Here is a 24,320-nt window from a genome sequence, read left to right on the forward strand (position 1 = left end):
GAAAGTATTTTCCGTATACTTTTACAAGGCATTTTTTCCTAACAGCCTTGGAGTTGCTCCAAGGGAGGAGACAAAAGGATTATATGAGGCATTTTTGCTTTGTTTTTGTCTTCCTCCATTGAACTTTGCATTACAAGAGACATTTTGTTTATTTTCATTTTGGCTCTCCACAAGTAGCTAGCAAAAGGTCTTCCCGCTATTTGCCCGTATCTACTTGCTACTTGCATCTTTCTGCATTTTTGCTTGCTTCATATTTGTTGTTTGTTCTTTGCTCCAGCCAATTTGATCATCTGAAAATATTACCGTTAAAAGAATATGATTGTTTAAAAATATAATAGCGTAAAAATATTTTTAAAAAATAATATAATAATATATTTAAAATAAATAAATATTTATAAATGTCACACCAACAACGACATCAACAATAAGTGCATATACAACATGTCATAAACAAAATTATATATTTTTACTTATGTTTATAGTATTTTTCTTTTAAAAAGTAGTTAAGTTAGTTTCATTGGTTAGTTAAAATAAATAGTATGGTTAGAGTACACTAATTAAACTAGTTAGGTAAAATAAAAAGAGTATTTTTCTGTGTACTTTTTTACAAAGCATTTTGCCTAGCACCATTGAAGTTGCTCAACAAGTGTGTTCTTATGTAATAGTAGAACTAGTTCTAAACAATTATTTAAATAATTTTATTTATAAAATGATAATATATTGCTTGATCTTTGAACACGTTATGATTATATTATGAATATATATGGGATTTTTCAAACTATTCCAAAAATATATGGGATTCTTCAATTTATTCCAAAAGGAGTACAAAAATTCCTTAGTAAGTTTTAAACAAATGTATAATTTCAAAAATTGTGAGTGTTACGTTTGAAAAAAGTACATTAAGGAATTTCTTAGTATTTTTGTGTGTGTTATGTTGGAGTGTTACGTCTGAGATTAAATTAATTAGAGTGTTATGTTCGGAAACGAGTTCACTAAGATTTTTTTTTTTTTTTTGTGTGTTATATATTCACTACAAGAAATGTCACTTTTGGCTACCAAAATATTGGTCGCCAAAAGTAAAAAATTTAGTCGCCGAAACGCTTTAGCGACCAAAATATTTTGTCGCTAAGCTCGTCGCCTTTACCTTGTCGGCGATAGTATTGGCGACTAAAATTTGTTTGGTCGCCGAAAGTGACTACATTTCGCTACTAAATTTAGTTTAGTCGGCAAAAGGTATGTTTCCGCCACTAAAGTATTAGTCGCCGAATGAGGCTTTTTGGCTACTAACTTGTTGTGGTCGGGGAAGGTATCACTTTTAGCTACTAAATAATTCATCGCCGAAAGTACACATTTGGCTACTAATTTTAGTTTAGTCGGCAAAAGGTGAATTCAGTGACTAAAGTGTTTAGTGACCAATAGTTTCTTTCTCTCATTCTCAATTGTTTTAGCTACTAATTATTTGGTCGCTAAAACTTTTTGGGTTTTGTTTTTGCTACTAAATTATTAGTCACCAAAACATTAGATTACGTATTTGGCTACCAAAATATTTGGTGGCCAAATACTTTAACGTTTTTTTTTTTTTTTTTTTGAATTTTTTTTTTTGTAAACAACCTTTATCCATTATTAATATAACATGTACCCTGTATGAACAATATAATCCATCAACACTAAATATGTTATCAAACATTCAACCACGTGCACACATTTCAATTGCAACCATCCAAATAATTAATATTGAACGTCCAATTATATATATATATATATATATATGTTACAAATTCCATAAGAACCAAGTCTAATCCAACGTCAATGTTTTAATTCCATACATAATACATGAATAACCAAATTAATTGTACACCTACAACTTCTATACCACAACAAAAATTATATTAACTAATGAAAGACATACAAACATGGACCCATCATGGGTTCTTGTTTTAGCTTTTCAATGACAGTAACAAATTATCTGGAAATCAACAAATGCCACCGGAGTTCCATATGTGCTCTGCATCTTCAATTTTACAAATCCATGGCAACTGGGAAAGGACAAATTTGAAATAGAAAATTAAATTCCACAAGCTTCATATATTAGGAAAATACATGATAAAAATAATTACTCCAAACCTTGAAAAGACTTGAATTAGCTCTTGCTCTGAACAAGTTGGCCCCAAATTTGCCACAAATAGTGTTGGACATGCATTAACATTTTGTGGAACATGAGGTGCAGAGTAGTTGTTCTGCTAATGTAGAAAAAATCCCGAGAGAACTGAATTAGTGAATAAAGATTCAAGCATACTGGATAAACTATTTAACATGAGGAATTGGTTATGCAAATGCAAAAGGCCCAATAACAAGATCAATTAAAATGATGGATAATGATGCTATTGGAAAATACCACATAGAAGTAGTGTGTTAGTCTATTGCATCAAGGTAATATAGTTTTCAAGTAGGTTTGTGGATCATCTTCAAAGAAGAATTGACTTCTGACAACCATAAGTACTAGTATCCAAGGGGACAATGTTAAAATGGTTAGGATAAGAGCCATGGCGAATTTATTTTGTTTAATTTTCCAAATATCCCAAAATGGACAATTGAACTACACTACAAAGGCAGGTGACTCCAAAACAGCCCAGAAAAATTAACCCAACAAGTTTGACGTATGAGGCACTTGCTTTCGCAAACAATTAGTTTCATAGCTAAAGCTCTCATGTTGACATATTTAACAGATGGCTTGACAACCAATGACCACAGAACGAGTCCACATAGTTCTTTAGAGTATTTGAGGATATTAAAGTTCAACATGAATCTCTTTTCCTGTATCACCCATTCATGATATTTAGATGTTTGTGAAGGAAACAGAGTAATAAATTTTAAAAAATAATCACACCAACTGATCCACATCACAGGTATGTGTAGACGAAAACAATTACTCATATTGGGGCAGATCAATGACATAGATTATAATGCTGGGTTTAGAAACCGTAGAAAAACATGATTAAACCAACTACTAATGTAAGTAAAGTGAAAAGCAACTAAATAGAACATACAGGCCAACAATCTCAAGATCAAGAAAACAAGGGCAGACTGACAATGATGCACAAAGTGATGCATTATCCATTCTTTCAATATTGTAAAGGTGTAACCTCCTCAAAAGAGCCCTAACAAGAAGAGAAAGAGATTCAAAATTAATAAATAAATAGAGACAATCTGTCTGTCTGTAGTGTGTGCATGACTGTGCACATGAGATGATGAGACTATCACTGGAAATTGGCAGGCAACTCAATAAATAAATAAATAAATATATACACCAAATTCTACTTAGAACCATACCCAGGAGCACCACTGTCCCCACTCAAAAAACTCAAGCAGGACCTTGTGAGAATAGATGACTCATTTATTGCAGAAATACATTAGGAAATACATAGCATAACTAGGAAATAAGTTAAAAAATACTGTATTATTGATTGATATTGATTGATTTATTGATGTGTTCAATTACAAATCAGAGTGGCTCATTATATAGGAGAGAGTTTGGGTAGTAGGTGAGGAGTAGGTGAGGGTAAATTGGTGGTAGGTGTAGTAGGTGTGGTAGTAGGTGGTGGTAGGTGTAGGTAAATTCTAACAGCCCCCCGCAAACTCAAGGAGGATAGAAACTAACCAACTTGAGTTTGGAGAAAGTAACAAAACAAGAAAATACATAAAAATAAAAGAGGATAGGTGACACTGTATGGTCGTGTCAGACCATTGGTCAAGACACTGGATGGTGGTGTCATAACGTTGTAGAGGACACTGGATGGCGGTGTCAGACCGGTGTAGAAGACAGTTTATGGGGTCATGTTGGACCGGTGTAGAAGACAGTTTATGGGGTCATGTCGGACCGTTGTAGCAGACAATGTGGTGACAGTTGTTGTGACAGTTTACGGAGTCTTGCTGGACCCTTGTAGAAACTAACCGGAATCAATGTCGGGACAGTTTACAGAGTCTTGTCGGACCCTTGTAGAAACTAACCGGAATCAATGTCGGGACAGTTTACAGAGTCTTGTCGGACCCTTGTAGAAACTAACCGGAATCTATGTCGGGACAGTTTACAGAGTCTTGTCGGACCCTTGTAGAAACTAACCGGAATCTATGTCGGGACAGTTTACAGAGTCTTGTCGGACCCTTGTAAAAGTGGCACCCTCAAAAGGTGTGCCCAATTTTGTCAAAAGGCGTGCCATCAAAAGGCGTGCCCAATTCATCAAAAAGTGTGCCGGACATGATGGCGAGGCACGTGGGCGCCTTGGCTTGCGTGCCCGTTTGTCGGCTGGTGGTAAGAGATGCGCGATGCGCGTGGCTGCCTCGGCTATAAGACAGAGGCTGAGGCTGAGGCAAAAAACCTGCAAGAGATATTCTGAGAGAGATTTCTGAGAGAGATTCTGTAACACTCTGTTTTCTGAGAGAGAATTCTGAGAGAGATACTGTGTAACACTCTGGTGCCTAGAAAGTGGCTTCATCGTCTTCCCGCGGGCTGCTCACCCTCTTTCCCGACCTCAACGAGTCAACGAGAGAGAGAACTGGTGCGGTGGCACTGGAAACTCAACCAAGCGCCCCGGAGTTTGCTCCGTTGAACTTTCCGATGCGGTCGGTGGAGCAAAGAATGGCAGTGCAGTCAGATGTGGAGGCCAACCAGTATACTTTGAAGGCATGCGTGGAAAGCATGACTGCGGTCACAAACTTGTCGAACCGGCTGCAGAGTAGGACAAATGAGGTGCAGCAGTTAACCTCCCAGCTGGCTCTGCTCCAACGCATGTATAAGGATGCGCGAGCAGAGATAAGTGTGCTGAAAGCAGAAAATAAGGAGCTAAAGCGGAAGGCCACCGTGATGTGGCGATTTGGAGGTCCGCCATATGCTGCAGTGGAGGAGCAGGGGGGAGGCAACTTGCTTGGTAGTCTAGGAAGCACGGAGGCAACACCGTCAAGGACCACCCAGGACGGAGGCAAGAAGAAGAGACCGGCGGCAGAGTAGAGAAGAAAAATCCCACCTGTGGTTGTTTGTTTGTATTTTTTTTTTTTTTTTTTTTTTTTTTTTTTGTATGTGGAAACATGGTGATCGGGGTGAGCCCTGACATGAATAAAATGAGTTTGGTGTGCAGATCTTCCTGCGTCTTTTTTTTTTTTTTTTTTTTTTTTTTTTTTACGGAAAATAGGATGATGCTCACGAGTTGTATAAGAAGGAAAATGGATAGAAAAAGAAAGATAGAATAAATAAAATAAAATAAAAGTAGGAGTAGTGAAAATATATTATAATAAATATATATATATAGTTAAATAAAAGAAAAGGGAAAAGAACGTGGGTGCACATGGGTTTGGTTTGATGATGCATTAGTTTAAGATGATGCATTAGTTTAAGATATATATATATATTAAAAAAAGGAATGTGAGATGGAAATTGGGTTGGTGTGCAAAGCTGGTGATGCGGTTTTGTTGTCAAAAAGATGGATTTAAAATAAATATAAAAAAAGAAAAAGAAAGTGGAGACAAAAGTGGGAACACATGTGCTGGTGGTGTGTTGTAATGGTCAAAAAGGTAGATAAAAAAATAAAATAAAATAAGGTTCAAGGTGCTGTTTCAATCTTAATCTCTGGTGTCTCTTCAACTTTTATCTCCCGAGTCATCCTGTTCAGCTGTTTCACGGTTTTCCTCAGCAGCCGCTTGGGTGGATTCAGCGACACTTTCCCCTGCATTAGAAGTGGCCTCAGCACTAGTATCTCCACTACTTTCATCAGCAACAACAGGGTTTTGAGCTATCGACTTCCGCCATTTGATGGATTGGAAGAGGAAGCTTCGGCTGCGAGAGGCGGCCAGAGAGAGAAGAAGAAGAGTTTTGTGCTTGGACAGCAGCTGGGGAGGAGGCACATGCAGAGTGATCAAGGTATGTGTAAGAAAAATCTTAGCGGACTAGGTTGAGGTCCGGCGGGCAGCTAAGGTGAGGTTGCCGCCCGCCGGGGAAGCGAAAATATCAGGTTCTAAACCTGCTCTGATACCAAGTTAAAAAATACTGTATTATTGATTGATATTGATTGATTTATTGATGTGTTCAATTACAAATCAGAGTGGCTCATTATATAGGAGAGAGTTTGGGTAGTAGGTGAGGAGTAGGTGAGGGTAAATTGGTGGTAGGTGTAGTAGGTGTGGTAGTAGGTGGTGGTAGGTGTAGGTAAATTCTAACAAAATACATTATTGCAGAAACTGAAAGTGTCGACTTAGTGTTGTTGGGAGAGAAGCATAGCAAAAGGAAAATGTAATGAATAATCATAGTTGCCATTAGTAAGCAGCCCAAATTCTGTAACTGTGAGCTATGACTGGCCACCCAAATATGAGAGCCCCTACATATGTGGAGAAGGCATGAAAAATGTCTGATTTAACCAATAACATAGATCCCTTCTAAAAATTAAAAAAAAAGACCAATAGCATAGATTCTATGATTAAAACACACCAACTGACGAATGAGTCCCCATTAACAAAGAACAATCCAAAGTATTGCACAAATCAGGAACATTGCTGTTTACATGTTAAAGCTTCTCACCAACCTTAATAGCTGTTAGAGAGATTTTAAGCGTAAAAAGACTATAAATTTCAAATAAAACAAGTTTTGGGCGTATTCGTCTCTAAATCCCAACCTATAGGTCCGAATAACATTCTGTCAATTGTCACAAGTCATATTTGGCATGGGGAAACTGTTCATTTCGGCCACACGGAAGTTTGGGGGCTGTTTTGAATTTTCACCCCCGAAACGCCCTTTTTCGACTAAGTTTTGGGCGTATTCGTCTCTAAATCCCAACCTATAGGTCCGAATCACATTCCGTCAGTTGTCACAAGTCATATTTGGCATGGGAAAACTGTTCGTTTCGGCTACACGGAGGTTCGGGGGCTGTTTTGAGTTTTCGCCCCCAAAACGCCCTTTTTCGACTAAGTTTTGGGCGTATTCGTCTCTAAATCCCAACCTATAGGTCCGAATAACATTCCGTCAGTTGTCACAAGTCATATTTGGCATGGGGAAACTGTTCGTTTTGGCCACACGGAGGTTTGGGGACTGTTTTGAATTTTTGCCCCCGAAACGCCCTTTTTCGACTAAGTTTTGGGCGTATTCATCTCTAAATCCCATCCTATAGGTCCGAATAACATTCCGTCAATTGTCACAAGTCCTATTTGTCAAGGGGAAGCTGTCCGTGAGAGCCACGTGGTGGTTCGGGGGCTGTTTTGAATTTTCACCCTCGGAACGCCCTTTCTTGACTAAGTTTAGTGCGTATTCGGCTCTAACTCCCAACCTATGGGTCCGAATTACATTTAATTTAGAATACAGAGAGAAACATTAACTCTGATGTGTATAACAGCTTGGAAGAATCCAGCTCCAAACATGGAGGTCCTGAGTTTAAAGCTTCCAGTTCCAGTTCCCCCTTTGGGTCAACAACCTAAGTGGAGAAATCCAGTTGTTTACCAGATGCATATCAGCAGGTGCCTCTCATGTGTCCACCAGCCCCAAAAAGACAAAGAAAAAGTAGGGAAGCAATCTATATTGATAACCCTAACCCCACCCCCCCCCCCCCCCCCCCCACCCAAAATAAATTTGAAAAGAGAATAGAAAAGAAAGAAAAAAGCGTTCTTATGTTCATGCCTATCACATAATCACACATTTTGCTACTTCTTGTGTGTTATTATTACATCCATTTCTGGCACACTCTCAAGCTCATCCAAGCTAACAACCAAACATGGTGGTGCTACTAACAACAGCATGCAGGTCTCAACAGCTTAAAATGCATAGGCTCACAGAAACAGAATAATGACAGTGCTGTGCTTTAACCAATATTGACTTTAATATTAGGGTCTTACCAAATCAGAGAAATTAGGCAATTTCTCATTGTTTACTTCTATCACAAGAGCAAAAGTTAAACAAGTCTTCAAGACTAGGCCCTAGTAAATACATCACAAGGACATTATAGTCTCCTTCAACACCAAACCATCTGACATTTGGAATTCCAGCAGCCACAATTTGGGGAAAATACCAACTTATAAGGATCCCAAAAAAAGGAGTAATATGGGCTCTTTTTTTTTTTGTGTGTGTGTGTGTGTGTGTGTGTGTGATGCTTTGTCTTCACATTTTCCTAATATAAGGACAACAAAAATTCAATCCACACAGAGGCATTAACCATCACCATCAAAGTTCCACAAGATATTACCAGAAGCAATTCAAGCAAGTAAGAACAACTTGTAATGTTCGGAGGCATGCACTCTTAAAATAATTAACACAACTGCATTTCTCAAAGTAGTAATCATAAATCTTTTATTTGAGAAATGCTAATATTACCCCAGATAGGAAGCATTCATAGGGATAAAATGGCAGCAAATTATTATATTTGACAGGGTAAAACTAAAATGTATCCATTATGGTGTCTGAGTCAAGAACCTGCACTCCAATAAGAAGCAAATAAATAGACAGTTAATACACATAATCATATGAATGTAATCACATGCATATTTACCAATCCACCATATGTATGCCTATACACAAGCAGGTAAACATAGACAACCGATCATTTAACCAAAAGGGTGACTCACCCAATTCATTATGTCGTTCATAAGGGAGAATCTCATCATGAAGATTTCAGCTAGGCTATTCTCCAGCAAGAGAAATTATGTATAAAAAATCAAAAATCAAAAAGTTTACTTAAGTAACTTCATAAGGGGATGCAACACAGGTCAACACAAAGTGTGAGGGAACATGGGTTCTTACACAATCCACCAGTAGATTTAAACAACAGTAATGCACATTCTGATCTGCTTAATGACTTACTAATTCAATCAAAGCTTTGTTAAGCTTTTCAAATTGAGGAGCCATTCGTTGATTCAACTCTGACATCAAAACATCAGACTCTGGATTCAAACAACTGAGAGCAACAACGATACAAAAGGATTAAAAGTGAAGTAAGATGAACATGAACAAGTAGAAAATAGTAGAAAAATGTAAAAGGACTTACTCTTCAATGTCTCTTTTGTTTGTCACAAGATCCATTTTGGAGAGAATGTTAACATGGGGCAGTTCAAGTTGAACCATGGCAGAAAGTGAAGCCATGCAACCAGTAATAAACTTGGTCACATCAGTCATGAACTGGCACACAAAAAGAAATTAGAACTCTTCAGTTTCAGTAAAAAGACATGGCATCCATGACCAATGGTGAAATTAATTGAAATTAAGGTGGAGAAAACATATACAAACCTGTGAATCAAGCACGTACACAGCACAAACATTGAAGTTCTTACGCTTTAAGTGCTCCACAAAGTTCTTAAGTACAAGAACATGTGAAAAAAGTTCTATTTGGCCTATAAAGTAATTGAAGTTCAAAGATTAAAACATAATCCAGCCAAATAAATAAACAAATAGAACACTGAACAAATCCTAACTAACACACCATACTCCATACAAATAAAAATAAATAAATAAAGGTAGACAACTATTTATATTATTAAATTTTATTGTAAATAATTTCAAGAAATTATATTCTTTTGGAAATGTTACATATATATGAGTTAGTTGACTGTAACTTACATAACTAACTCTAGTCATCAGTTGAAAGTAGCCAGAATGAGTTTTACGAATTGGGATTGTTTTAAGTTTAGAGAACAAATGAAATATGCATAGCTAATTTCCAAGCATAGTCAGTAGTTAAAAATATTTGAGAAGCCGATCAACATAGATCTCTTCAAGGTGCCTAGTGTCAAGATTTAAGGCCATACAAACTTGGAATTCAATATCAAATTAACAAAAAAAAAAAAAAAACAGAAGGTTCTCTACACAATAAAATAAATTTATCCCTCACAAGGGATGTCAATCAATGCCTTAATGCTCCTTGACATAACCGGCTCTAGCCTTACTAGAAATAATTAAGTGACAACATAATCTAAGATGAGAGAAGAAAATGATTTACAAAAACATTAAAACCCAAATGCGAAGGATACTCCATGCAATATAAAAGGCCACCATTTGGACCCAATCCAAGCTCCTCCATAACATGGTCATCTGTGAACCTATATAAACCAGTCCAAAGAAAAGGTAAACCCTCCTCTTGCATTCTTCATCCATGTCAAGACAATTTTTATTGCTAGTTTTTTAACACTAATGTGGAACAAGGCAGAAAAGTAAACATCCTTTCACATATATTCACTTTTATGTACAAACAGATTTATACATATCATAGGAAGATAATAGAAAATCATTAATTACTATATTTATATGTTGGACAAGAAATTTGAGCAAAAAGCCACTGGTCCTAAATCTCTTACTTTAAGTTCCTAGTATTCATAAATAAATTGGAAGTTGTTAGGATTTAGGGTTCCAAAGTTAAAAATCCCAAAGGAGGGATTAACGGATAGAAGTTCATATTTGTTTTGATTTTAAAATCAAGTTGCAATGCAAGTACTCTGATGTGGTTGCTCATATTTGTTTTGATTGTTGTTAGTCATTATTGTTAAAGGATAGTTGTTGTGGTTGCTCATATGATTTTGTTTTCCTTTTTCCCTCTCTATGCAAAAGCCAATTATATCATACGGTAGTATACTTGAAAACAAACACGGCTCCATATAGATACAGCTAAAAAGTTTAAATATGTTTAACAACATAAGAATATGTTTCCTCCTAAACACATGAAAGGGCCAATAAAGGATTCTAAAATAAAAAATGTGATAAAAAGAAAGAAGAATTAGAAGAGAGCCTATACCTCAAGCAGATGATAACTAGAGAAAATGAATCATATGCAATGATAACTAGACATGTCTTGAACACAGCTGTGTTATTAGTTTAAATCAAGTTTTATGCCTTAAATTCTAACGAGACATGACCATGAAGTTGACTCTCCACTTTGTCATAGAACCCTTCCTTCATATCTGTATCCAAATTAAAGAAAATTAGTAATCAATAAGATTGCAATGGTAAATGGTGTGACATTAACTTATTGAGCTTACCTTGGCTGTTTACATGAGGAAAGAACTTGAATCGCCGTTGTAAAACTACTTTCTCAACTATTCCCCCCATATTTTTAACTGCATCCATTGCAAGCTCTGTGACCCTTGTTCCCATAATATCTGCAGAATTGCCATAAGACCAGAACAGGAAAATGTCTGTCTCCGCATAGAATCTCTGCATTGCAATTGGATTTCCTATAGTTGCAGGATCGTCCATGAACTCATCGAAGTAATAAAACCCAAGTTAGTTTTTTTGAAAAGAGTTTCATCCAAGTTAGTTTTTTTCTATCTTTGTTTTTTTAGGTTAAAATTCCCTAACTATAGATTGAATTTAGAAAAGTTGTAATAGAATATCAGTTTGGTGCCTATAGAGGCACTTCTAGAGGACATATAGCACCTGTGAAAGTGTTCAAACATTAAAAGACAAGGAGAGTAACAAACTGTGTGTGTGTTACAAATTTACTGCAATCAAAGTGATTGATTGTCAACTATCAGGTACCAAATTACAAAGAGAGAAACAAAGACACCCAAACTCAGATTAAATAATATAAATATAGCAATAGATTGACTGGTAGATGAGCATCCATTCTATGAATTAATACCAAAAGTTATGTTTAGGGCAATTAAAAGGGCTGCAGTCAACAAACAAACTAAACTGAAACCTACAGGAATTTATGGCAATTAAAAGTTTAAATTCGAGTTTTTTCGTTCTACATAACAATTTCATTCACAATAATTAGTTTGTCATTTTTCTCATAAGCTCAAGTAGTAAGTTGCACTAAACACATTGAAATAAACTCTTATAAAAAATTACATATCACCATGGCCTAAATATTTTTGCCAAAAATATATATATATATATATATATATGTATATATTTTTTGTTTTGCCCAAAATAATCAAGCAAAGAAGGTTGTAATAATGAAGAGTTAACATTTTAGAGAAGCAATATCAACATCACAAAGTTAATGACAACACTATTGGGAATTACATATTAATGGACAAGTGCCATAACTTAACATTTAATAATAGGAAAATGTAATATAAATTAATAATTTTTTTAATTTTTATTCTGGCAAACTAATGTATCATGCAAGAAAAACGACGACTTGAGGTTTTCCAGGTCTCAAATTCTTGTCGCAATTAAGCTTACCTTAGTTTGCGTATAAATCGTTAACTTTTTTAGCTTCATAGTCTTCCCATTTCACAGAGTTCAAAACAACCAAACGAATCAAAACAAATACTGAATTAATTTGTAATTATGGTTGTCAAATTGGGTATTGGATTTTGTATCAATTCACTGTTTTTAGTATCCTGGAGACTGTAGGAGATACAAAAAACAGGGGGAAAGGTATCAATTCATTGTTTTTAGTATCCTGTAGGCTGTAGGATTTTGTATCAATTCACTGACTTATCTATTCCATAGTTTAAAAAAATCTATGATCCAATGGAGTTTTAGTGTTTCCAATGATTTACTTAAAAGGAAAAGCATAGATATAACAAGTATTTGTCTCATTTGGTCTAAACAATCTTGTCTTTTGGAACATGAATAGAAGTAATTGCAATTGATGAAATCCAGGAAGAAGTATCAGCAAGAAGGTTCTATTCTTTTAAACTATGGAATAGATAAGTCCCTTCCCAAACAATAAATAGCTACTAGCCATACACCTTACAAATAGCAACCTATCCTACCACAACCTCCGGTTCTCCCTCAACCAAACTCTTTGCAAGTTCAAAGCAGCTGCTTCCCTAGAACCTTCAAAAAGGGATCAGATCTCATCGTCATACAGTGCCACTGATAACACTTTTATTTGATAATTTCTATTTTTCAATACATGAGATTACATACAATGGATTAGAGATTTTAAAATAATGAGATAGAAAGGAAAAATAGGGGGAAAGGTATCAAACCCTAAAATCAAATCCATTTACAACATTAAACCCATAAAACTCTAGTAATGAAACCATTTCAAACAAACCCATTTCATAAATGAAGACAAAATTAAACTGAATGGGTAGAATAAACAACCCTAGAGCAAGATTTCACATTTGGGGAAATAGAAGAAAGGGTTGAGAGAGAGAGTCGGAGTGAGACAGAGAGAGAGACAGAGAGTGACAAAGCAAGAGAGCGAACCTAGGTGGTGATTTGCGGCGGTGTCGGTGGTGATTTGCGGCGGTGGCGGTGCGACGTGCGGCGGTGGGGTGGTGAGCTGGGGGTGAGGTTTGGTGGTGACTGTTCTGTATGTGAGAGAGTTGTGTGTGTGTGTGTGTATGAGAGAGAACAGAGATCTTGTGTCTGTGTGAAAGAGGGGCGCGGGCGCCAATATTCAGTTCCCTCTAAAACAAAAATATTGTTTCTACCTTTAGCGACTAAACTTATATTTGATCGCCAAATAATAATCAATACCGACCAAACTTTTTGTAGCTAAAAGTGTAATTTAGCCAAAAGACCATTAGCGACTAAATGTCAATTAGTCGCCGATTAGTTTTATAAAATCTCTCCAAATTTTGAAATTAATCCCTCCAAATTTTTTAGTTTTGGCGACTAAACTTTCTTTTTGTCGCTGAAAGTACGTTTTTGGCAACTAAAAGTTTGGTTGTCAAAGAGAAAAATAATTTTTTTATTTTCCATTCCGCTACTAAATATTTTAGTAGCGAAAAGTCAATATTCGGCGACTAAATTTTTTTTTTGTCGCTGAAAGTACATTTTTGGCGACCAAAGTTTAGTCGCCAAAGAGAAAAAAAATCATTTTTTTATTTTCTATTCGGCTACTAAATATTTTAGTAGCCAAAAGTCGATAATTGGCCACTAAACTGATTTTTTGTCGCCAAAACCTATACTTTTGGCTACTAATGTTGTTTTAGTCGCCAAAACCTATACTTTCAGCGATCAAAAAATTTTTTAGTCGCCAATTTGGTCGCCGTAGGTGCATTTTCTTGTAGTGATTTGAAAGAAATATACTAATGAGTTTTTTTTTGTGTTACGTTTGGAAAAAGTGCATGAAAGAATTTTTTTAGTGTGTTACGTTATTGGAGTGTCACATTACAGTGTTACATTTTTGTTCATTATGTGAGATTTGTTCCAAAAGGAGAAAAAATCCAAAACCTCTATATTGTAGATTGTCCAAATGTGTAATTTTATATTTAAATAAACTCACTTTTATCTCTAAAAAATTAAATTCAAACATGTAAGTGACTATCTTTTTGTGTAATTTTCATTTTAATAGAACTTTTGAATTCATAAGAAAAATGAACCGATTATAATCACATTTTGAAATATATTGGTACTTCACCCAAAAATTATATATATTTATTAAAATAAAAGGAAAATAAAAAAAATGTTACATACCCCCAAATAATATATAAATGTATGAATCTTGTACTCATATAAGAAATTTGATATAAAATTTAAGGGTAAACTATCAATAGGTCTTAATACTTGGATTTAATTTCCATCAAATTCTATTGAAAATAAGTCTTGGTAAAATTGTCATTAAAAATATTTTTTTTGTGACAATTTTTTTATATATGTCGCTAAAAATTAACAATTAGTGACTTTTTTTTGTCTTGATTTTTATAAATTGTCGCTAAAACTTACAATTAGTAATGTTTTTTTTGATAAATTTTTTTCATAAGACTTATTAGATAATAATTTCACTTATTAAGACCTACACGTAACTGCCCAAAATTTAATAAATTATTTAAGATTCTTAATATAAGTCAAATGAAAAGGGCAAGATGAGAGAGCGTGAGACAAGAAAGAGGAGAGACAAGACAATAAAGAGAGAGAAGAGAGAATGACAGCGCAGAAAGAAACAGAAAACGGGAGTTTTGAGGGAAAGTTAGAGTGAGCACGTGAGAGACGATAGAAAGTTCCCTCTCTTTCGTAATTAAAGTTTCAGCTTTTGTGGCCCTATTGAAATTCTAAAACACTTCCAGCACTGACCCATAAATAACAATCCCAAATATCGCTGGGGTATAATTGCCCTTACATTTTACATCCAATAGGTTTGGTTTTAATTTTTTAAATTTAATTTTTTTTAAATTGAGTTTTTTTAATTTTTTATTTTTAGTCAATATTTTTAAAATCTTAAATAATTTTTTTTTTTTTACTTTTTTAGATGTAACTTACTTAAATATATCTAAATAATAAAATATTTGTGAAAAATATTTTAAATAATTTATAAATACAAAAAAATATTAAAAAAAATGTATTGAACTTTTGTATTTTTTTATATTTTTAGTATTTAGTAAATTTTTTAAAGATTTTTTTTTACAAATATTATACATTTTAAGTGTATTTATGTTAGGTATGTTTAAAAATTAAAGAAATTTCTTAAATATTAAAAAATTTCAGTGAAAACAAAAAAATACAGAAAATGAAAAAGTAAAATTTTTTAAAAAGAAAATTCAGGAAATGAAAACCAAACGGAATGTATTCTACTTTATTTACAAAACTTTTTAATTGACTTATTTAGTTTCTCTGATTTCAAGTCGAGTTGTAATTGAGCTTATTTATAGAATGTCATTTCGACTACAAACGAAGAGCAACAACATGATAGTATTAATTCTAATTATCAGTTTTACATTTTTTATTAAAATCTCACATTAGTATCTCTACTATAGTCTTAGGCCTTGTTTGAGAACAGACTATTTTAATAATTTTTTGATTTTTTGACTAAAATATGAGGTGAAGTAAAAAAAACTAATATGTTTGGCATATTTTTTTATTTTTTACGAAAAGATGTGCAAAAAGTAAAAAAAAAAAAATCTTCTACTTTTTGGTATAGGTTATAAACTTTTTAATTTTTTTAATAATTTTTTGACTTTTAAACTAAAATAGGCACATACCAAACGAGGACTTAACATCTCTATAATTTGACTATTCACTTGAATCCCTCCTTCAATTTTCAAAACGGTGTTATATAATTGGGCCCAACTGACTCGAAATTTAGTAGTTGTCTAGGACAATTGAAATATCTAGGGGGTGAGATTGAACGTAAATTACCGAAGTACAAATTGTAGGTTGTGTTTGGTAGAGTTTTTAAAAATTAATTTTACCCTCATATTCTAATACTATGTTTAGCTTGAGTTTTCAAATCATGATTTCAAATCAATTTTGAAAACATGTTTGGTAAAATGGACCATTTTTGAATTTTTGGTCTATCCGATCGTTTGTCCGGACATCCTCTCGGATGTCCAGCCGGTTGACCGGAACAATATATATATATTTTTTGCCAATCGCCACATGTTATTTGGAAGAAAAAAAAAATTATATTTGTTTTTGATATTTTTTAAATATAGAAATTTTTTTTAGACCAAAATGACATTATTTTTTTGAATTGAATTTTAAAAAGAGTTTGATTATGAGTTTTGAATAGAGTTTTGAGTTGTGTATTTGGTTGTGAGTTATAAGTTTTTCAATTAAGTTTTGAAAACTCTTTTCAAAACTCATAACCAAACAACTTTTCTCATTTCATATACATAAAAAATTCGAAACTTTTTTCAAAACTCATAACCAAATAAATTTTCTCTTTCCAAATCATAATTCCAAAACTCACAAACTCAAAATACGACTCTATTCTCAGATCATAATTAAAAAATTCTACCAAACACTACCATAATTTCTCCTTTTATTATTATTATTTTTTTCAAAATTGATATGGGCATGCATGTTATTTAAGTTCGGATTGTCATCACAGTTAGCCAGACAATCAAAGCAAGCTTAAGTTTGTTCGAAATTCAGTGCAATGGCTCTTAGCCTTCTTGTTGCTAATGGACCTTGCAATCAAAAGATCATCAGACGATCAGCCAACTACCAACCTCCCATTTGGGACTATGACTATGTGCAGTCACTTAACAGTAAATATGTGGTATATATAGTTACTATTGTTATATATACTCTGCTTGATTTGTGGATGCAAATCAATGGTAATTGCTAACAAAAAATTATTTTTGTAGGGAGATGTATATGAAAAAAGGGCTGCAAAGTTGAAGGAAGATGTGAAGATAATGCTTGAGAAAGTAGCGGATGAGGATCCATTGGATGCACTTGAGATGGTTGATGACTTGCAAAGGCTTGGAGTGTTCTATCACTTCAAGGATGAGATAGAGAGAGTACTTGAGAGAATATACAACATGAATGATAAGTGCAACAATGAGGATTTGCATGCTACAGCTCTCAAATTTAGGCTTTTGAGACAACATGGGTACAATGTCCCTCAAGGTACTTCAATGATTTCCTCACTCCATATATGTAAAAAATTTAAGGGTTAATTACACTTAGCAACTCTTCACTTTCACCCTAATCTCACTTTAATTCATTTACTTTCAATTATAACAGTCAATTCCTTACACTTTTAAGTCAAATTGCAGTGTCAATCCTTTCGCCTATCTCCCGTTATTAAAGTTGATGAAAACTAAAAATGAAGGGATGAAAGTAAGATTTTAGAGAAAGTATAAGGACCAAAATGAGAATTTGATGAAAGTATAAGAGTTTTAATGAGACGAAAAAAAAAAAAATGTAACATTTAAAGCTCATGACAAATTCCATTAGCCTTATTAATGGAAGATAGGCAAAGGATGACATTGCAACTTGACTTACAATATATGAGGCTAATTGTCACAATTAAAAGTCAAAGCCAAAATGAGAGGATAGTGAAAATGTAAGGGTGCTAAGTGTAATTAACTCAAAATTTAAAGAGGAACACACACCACCGCCCAAAAAAGAAAATGAAAAAAAAGAAAATAATAATAATAATAAATATAAATAAATAAATGAGAAGCAAAAAAACTTAAAACGATTGAACATTGATGCTATATCTTTATGTGTCCAGTAGAGATCGAGAACTCAAATACAATATACATATATATATATCAAGAAAAATAGTGTGATCCAAATTTATTCTAATTGTGAATTAAATATGAATCACACACTATTTTTCTCGATATATATATATATATATATATTTTGTATTTGAGCTCATAGTCCCTAGTATATACTAATTAATAGTTAGCTTGAATTGCAGATGTTTTTAAAAATTTATGGACGAGATGGGGAATTTGAGGTCTTGTCTTTGTGAGGATACAAAGGGACTACTATATTTGTATGAAGCCTCATATCTTTCAATTGATGGTGAAAGTTTATTAGATGAGGCCAGGGATTTCACAACTAGGAATCTCAAAGAAAACCTCAAGAAGAAGGATATTGATCAAAATCTCGCCATGCTAGTTAGACATTCCTTGGAGCTTCCCCTACATTGGAGGGTGCTAAGGCTAGAGGCAAGATGGTTCATTGATGTGTATGAGAGAAGACAAGATATGAATTCTATATTGCTTGAGCTTGCGAAATTAGATTTCAACATGGTGCAAGCAATTCACAGCAAGAAGTAAAACAAATTTCAAGGTCAGAAATGTTCCCAATTTTCATTATGTAGTAAGGGTGCAGTCATATAAGTCACCATATATATGTATGTAGTATTTCATATACCTTATTCTTTTCCTTGTTATGAATATAGGTGGTGGAGGAGTACATGTTTGGGAAAAAAGTTGAGCTTTGCTAGAGATAGGTTGATGGAGAATTTTTTAGGCACTCTGGGAGTGAATTTTGAGCCTCAATTTGGATACTTTAGGAGAATGTCCACGAAGGTCTACACACTGATAACAATAATAGATGATATCTATGATGTGTATGGTTCATTGGAGGAACTTGAACTATTTACCAATGCCATTGAGAGGTTGGTTGATGGGAGAATGGTTGTGTCAATATCATCTGCATTAATTTGCATGCTTCTTAGCTATATATCTTTAACATGAAAATACTTCTTTTTTCTTTTTAACTTTTAGGTGGGATATCAGTGCAATGGAACAACTTCCAGACTATATGAAGATATGCTTCCTCGCTTTATTCAACTCTATTAATGAAATGGCTTATGATGCACTCAAGGAACAAGGATTGCACATCATTTTACACCTAAAGAAAGTGGTATCATTTTCTTTATGAACTATTTTTTTTTTTTTTTCTTTCCAACTTCACTACAAATAAAAAAGGATAAATTATAAACACACCCCTTGAGGTTTACTTAAATTATAAATTACCCCTTGTGGTTCTAGAAATTACATTATACCCGCTAAGGTTTCTAATTTCATAATAAATATGTCATTTTATTAATAAATCATCAAGTTAATTAACAGTTTTTAATAATATTAAAATTTTATTTCAATTAATAATTTAGATAATTTTATTATTATATGGGTGAACAGTTAGAAATTTCACTTTTTTAATTAATTCTGTTAAATAAAAAATTATGACAGTGAGGTATTTGTAATTTTCTAAATCACAGAGAGCAATTCATATTTTAAGCAAACCTCATAGAGTGTATTTGTAATTTATCCAATAAAAAATAAATAAATAAATTACAAAAAAAAAAAAAAAAAAATAGACGCAAGGGAGGGTGGGTGGACTTCCCAACACCCACCATTGTGTTTATTGGCTCACACACTCACCCTTTTGTCTCTTTTTTTTTTGGACTCTTTTCTTTTTCTTTTTCTTTTTTAGATCATATTCAAAGTAAATTTAAATGTCCTTAATTTTTTGTAGTTTTTTCGATTAATTGACCATTCTAAATGCTTTAGTGGGCAGATCTTTGTAAATCTTATTTATTGGAGGCAAAGTGGTACTACAACGGATATACACCAACCTTTGAAGAATATATGAAAAATGCATGGATTTCGGTATCGGGTCCTGTTATGCTAGTACATGCTTATTGTTTTGATTCTAAATCAGTAACAAAGGAGGCCTCGGAATGCTTATTAGAAAGTTATCCAAATATAATTCGCTGGTCATCAATTATTTTACGACTTTCAGATGACTTAGGAACATCATCGGTAAGTGAGTTACACACCCATTGTATCTTCATAAAGAGGTTCGTTAGGGCTGTATGTTTGGATCCTGGGAAAATATGGGGAGGGAGGGAAGAAGACAATTTCTTTTTCTTTTTCTTTTTTAGATCATATTTAAAGCATTGTTCAACAATTTTCCTTTCCTATTCAATTATTTTCAATATTCAAGCAATATTGAAGACAATTTCTTGGTTTAAGAATTAAACCGTGTTTGATTCAGGACGAGTTACAAAGAGGCGATGTCCCTAAATCAATCCAATGCTATATGCATGAAACTGGTGCCTCTGAAAACGATGCCCGTGAACACATGAAATACTTGATTGGTGAGACATGGAAAAAGATGAATGAAGATGGAGCTGCAAATTCTCTCTTCACTAAGACTTTTATTGGGAATGCAATGAACCTTGTTAGGACGGTTCAGTGCTTGTATCAGCATGGAGATGGGTATGGTGCTCCAGGCAAAGAGAATAAATATCATGTCTTGTCATTAGTAGTCAATCCTGTTCCCCTTATGTAGACAAGGGATAAAATACTCTTTTGAATAAATGATTACTTTTATAAAAAAATATTTATGTCTTTTCAACACTTGCTTTAGTCTCTGTTTGTGGTGACATAAATCCCTCCTTATAATCTATGAATTTAGAATTCTCACAAGAAGGTATACTTAACATGAATTAAGCGTTAATGAAACTTTTCTCAGGAATATTTCAAAAAAGCATAAACTAATACTAATATTATCAACTAATTAAAGCGTTATCAATTCAATCCTTCATAAGAAAAATGAATTGGCAAAATAATATATATATATATATATATAATAGTAACTTTTAAATAAGTAAAATGCTTAACAACATTGGAGATGCTCTAAGCAACCTTGGATATCCATGATAGTATCTTCCTTAATTTTTACTGTAAATGGGCCACAGAAGCAAACATCCCTCCTTGAAGTTTGTCTTCAATATAACTTTTGTATTGTGCTACATTTTTTATGATTAGGGATGCAAATTCGGCCCAACCCGGCCCACAATTGGGCATAGGTTTAGGTTTGGGTTTGGGTTGGGCAGGGCCTAACTAATTTTTTTTATCAAAATAGTTTGAAAATGACATTGGGCCTTGAGCAGATTGAGTCTCGAACGAGCCTTGGAACGGGCCGGTGGGTCAGGCCCCAAAACACAAGGCCCAAGCTCAGAGTCACGGCCTAAGCTCGGGCACAGGCAGGCCATTCCAGGCTGCGGGCAGGCTATATGTGGGCCATGGACCAGTTTTACACTCCTACTTGTGATCTTTCCTCCCTTTTGAATTGTACTTTCTTCATGGTTGGAATTTTTATTTTTTTTTGGTATATGAATTCAACGTTCTTTGCAAGTTGGGTAAAATCCCGAGTCTTGGTTGTATTGTGCAAATATATCCAGACTAGCCCAGAGCTGATGGCTCTCTTGTATTGGTTTGAACTAACATTTGACATCCTAGTGGCTTTTGGGAGCCAAGGAGCCAAGACTAGCAGAAATTATCATATAAATCCATAATACAACTTAATTATATGTCTAACTAATGGTGTTTTATAATTTACTCACATTATTCTTATTTTTGTGGACCATGTAAGCACAAACAATAATTTACCTGAAATTACCATGTAAGTGCATTATTTAAATTAAAACCTAACTATCAATTTTAACTTGCAGTGATAAAGATTAATCAACTACAATTAATAATAACGAAGACACAATAGTTAACATGAAAAACCCAATTAAAAAAAATCTCTAAACAGAAAAAAAACAGGAGAAAAAAAATCACCATCCCAATGCTCAATAAAAATCTACTATAATGAATCAAGAGTACAAGACATAGATGGACTTACAACCACTCACCTAGCTTTACCTATCTCCCATGTCTTGACGAAACTTCTACGAATGCAGCCTAACCCCACCAGCCTTCTTGATCTATAGGACACCATGAAGCTCCATCAATCATCAACCTCCGTTCTTGAACGGCTCTGATTACCACACCGACCACAAGTGACAGAACAATGCAATGCAATGATATGAGGACTTTTTTTTTTTTTTTAACAAAAATCACTTAGAAAATTGTCACACAAAATATGAATCAATCTCAAAATATTTTTAGTAAAAGAAAATGGTTGTACTTAAAATGGATTATGAAGAGTTTATATAAAAATTTAGAAAATCATATCCAAATAAGGAATTTTCTTAGTTTCACTTGAGTAGACCTTTCCAGTGGCCGCCATTATATGTTACAAAATGTCCATTCAAGTGCCTAACGATTGCAGGCCACTGATAAAACCAGTCAAAAGGATCTGAATCACAATTGATCCGTGCAAGCGATCCATTGCTGCACGTTGGGGGACTCAATTGCTTGACCAAAACCAACAAGACACAGATTTGAAACTTTCTCCAAAAACCTTTTGTTTAAAATAGACCCTTCCAAAATCCTTTTTCAAATACAATCTAACATGTATGCATAAATATACCTGAGCAAGTAACTAAGCGAAACTCAACTTGATTCCGATGTGATGACCAGACAGAGCGTGAACTTATAACCAACGACCCATACACAACTAAAGATCCTAAACTCCATTACTGTGTGATTTGTCACACAGAAATAGCCAATCAATATAAAGAATTAATTAACCAAAAGAAAAGAATCAATAAAACAAACAAAATGATTGATTTTAAGATTTTCTGGTTTTTAAATTTTGAATTTATTTGTTGTATCTATAAACATGGGTTGTGACCTTACGCATATTGTGTCCGTTCAAACCCTGCAAAATGGTTTCAACATAAACTAAAAGGTCTTGCAAAATAAAAATATCCAAGAAGTTCTGCTTTTTCAATATTCATTGAAAAACTCTCTCAATGGAAAAATAAGTATGAAATTTTCATTGAATTAGTTTTCTAATGAATATTAAAAAAGTATTTATGAGATATTTTCTCTAAAAACATTATTTATTCATTGGCGCTAATAACAAAGGCTTAATCAGAATTTATTGTCCCAAAGCCCCCAAATAATAAACGACATATAATTGTTTGAGCAATGCTACGTATCATGAAAAAACTTTCATGAAAATGATCATGAAAGATTTATGACTCTTGGATTACACTTAAAATAAAACACCACACACTAATCAAGGTAATCTAAGAGTCATAAATTTTTCATGATCAGTTTCATGAAAGTTTTTTCATGATCCCTATCTTTTCTCTAATTGTTTTAATTACAAGAATAAATATGCAAGGCAGAAAAAACAAAAACAAAAAACCAGGGCAATGAATAAGGAAACCCTATCAATAATGGCAACTCACATATGTAACTTGCAGTAATGAAACTTTGATGTCTGAAATTGCTACTGTCAAAAAAATGTGCAAAAAAAAAAAAAAAAAAAAAACAACCTCTTAACTTACCCACTAACCAATCCATAACACATACATAGGCACAAAAACAGTAAATAGAAAATCCCCCAAAAAAAAAACTAGGAGGGAAAAAAAAAATTCAAAGATATATCAGTTTCCTGGTCATCACAAGTTACCCTTGTGTGAAACACCAAATATCTCTACTCTTCCAAATTCCAAAGCTGCCGACTCACCAAACACTGAATAACAATAACATAGGCATTTAATAAAATGGTTACATGCAAAACCAATAAAACAGTCATACAGTTTTTTTCATTTGTTATCAAGCAAAGCAATATACTGTATGATTGAGTGAATCAAGGACTTTAACTAGTCCTTGAGCAATCATCCAACATCAACTATTACGTGATTCAGTTCGAACCATAACAGCATTTTAATATCATCAGCATTTCAACTTTAACTAATGTACATTGACTCATTTGCATTCAATAATAGTATAATTTTGTAAACCAGGCTACACAATTAAAAAACCCCACCTCTAGAATAAAATCTAAACATTCTACATACAATCTACAATGCAAGGCAACTTAGTCTCCGGCTAAAGGTTTTATAACTATACCTAGGAACCAAAAGGGACAAAATAGCAAGGCAAAGCACCAATCTATCTGTCTGCTATAAAGACCAATTTTTTCATCTTCTAATCTAAATCATCACACGACACAAAATGATCACACAAATAACTCGTCCACCAGCTTCTAGTTTTCTGAATCAGAACAATGAGATAAAGCTAAAATATAAACATTTGTGCAAAAATTTCATGGACCTACAAAAGGAGACCTGGATGATTGTTCAACACTGAACTAAAAGGGCTGACTTACGAACATTGATTAAATTCAAACCAATTAAGCTTATCCTACATCATATCAAACGGTTGACCTCAACCAAGTGCGACTAAAGAGCAAATACACAACCATCTACAATATATATTTATGTGCATCTTCTAAAATTTTTCAAAAGAAAACTGCTGAAATGATCATCCAAACTTTAGTGAAAGCAAAG

At 33.7% G+C, this 24,320-nt stretch overlaps 1 protein-coding gene and 1 pseudogene across 19 annotated transcripts; one reads left to right on the forward strand and one right to left on the reverse strand.

Annotated features, from left to right (window-relative positions):
• Positions 1-1,710: 1,710 nt before the first annotated feature.
• Positions 1,711-13,397, reverse strand: LOC114314541 (GPN-loop GTPase 3-like). Of its 18 annotated transcripts, none has more exons than XR_014346480.1 (7): positions 10,996-13,123; positions 9,254-9,357; positions 9,015-9,145; positions 8,831-8,924; positions 3,048-3,158; positions 2,125-2,237; positions 1,711-2,036 (listed from the first exon to the last, which is right to left on the reverse strand). XR_014346480.1 is itself a non-coding variant. In XM_082898754.1 (7 exons), exons 2-6 carry the CDS (start codon positions 11,174-11,176, stop codon positions 2,141-2,143), a joined length of 627 nt encoding a protein of 208 aa, XP_082754880.1. In that variant the 5' UTR covers positions 11,177-11,190; positions 13,130-13,397; the 3' UTR covers positions 1,711-2,036; positions 2,125-2,140. The 18 variants fall into 18 exon arrangements, 15 of the variants coding, with proteins under 15 accessions (XP_082754880.1, XP_082754877.1, XP_082754882.1 ...); XM_082898754.1 differs by lacking the exon at positions 8,831-8,924 and adding an exon at positions 13,130-13,397 and having other exon boundaries at positions 2,125-2,240; positions 10,996-11,190; XM_082898751.1 differs by lacking the exon at positions 8,831-8,924 and adding an exon at positions 13,130-13,395 and having other exon boundaries at positions 2,125-2,240; positions 10,996-11,215.
• Positions 13,398-16,703: 3,306 nt separating this feature from the next.
• Positions 16,704-20,437, forward strand: LOC114304099 ((-)-alpha-terpineol synthase-like; annotated as a pseudogene). The gene is made up of 7 exons (XR_014346483.1): positions 16,704-16,868; positions 16,957-17,221; positions 18,024-18,400; positions 18,513-18,731; positions 18,841-18,979; positions 19,630-19,881; positions 20,117-20,437. The product of XR_014346483.1 is annotated as a (-)-alpha-terpineol synthase-like (transcript).
• Positions 20,438-24,320: the final 3,883 nt, after the last annotated feature.

Source organism: Camellia sinensis, chromosome 12 (assembly GCF_055761805.1).
Source record: "Camellia sinensis isolate YWXY chromosome 12, ASM5576180v1, whole genome shotgun sequence".
NCBI lineage: Eukaryota > Viridiplantae > Streptophyta > Magnoliopsida > Ericales > Theaceae > Camellia > Camellia sinensis.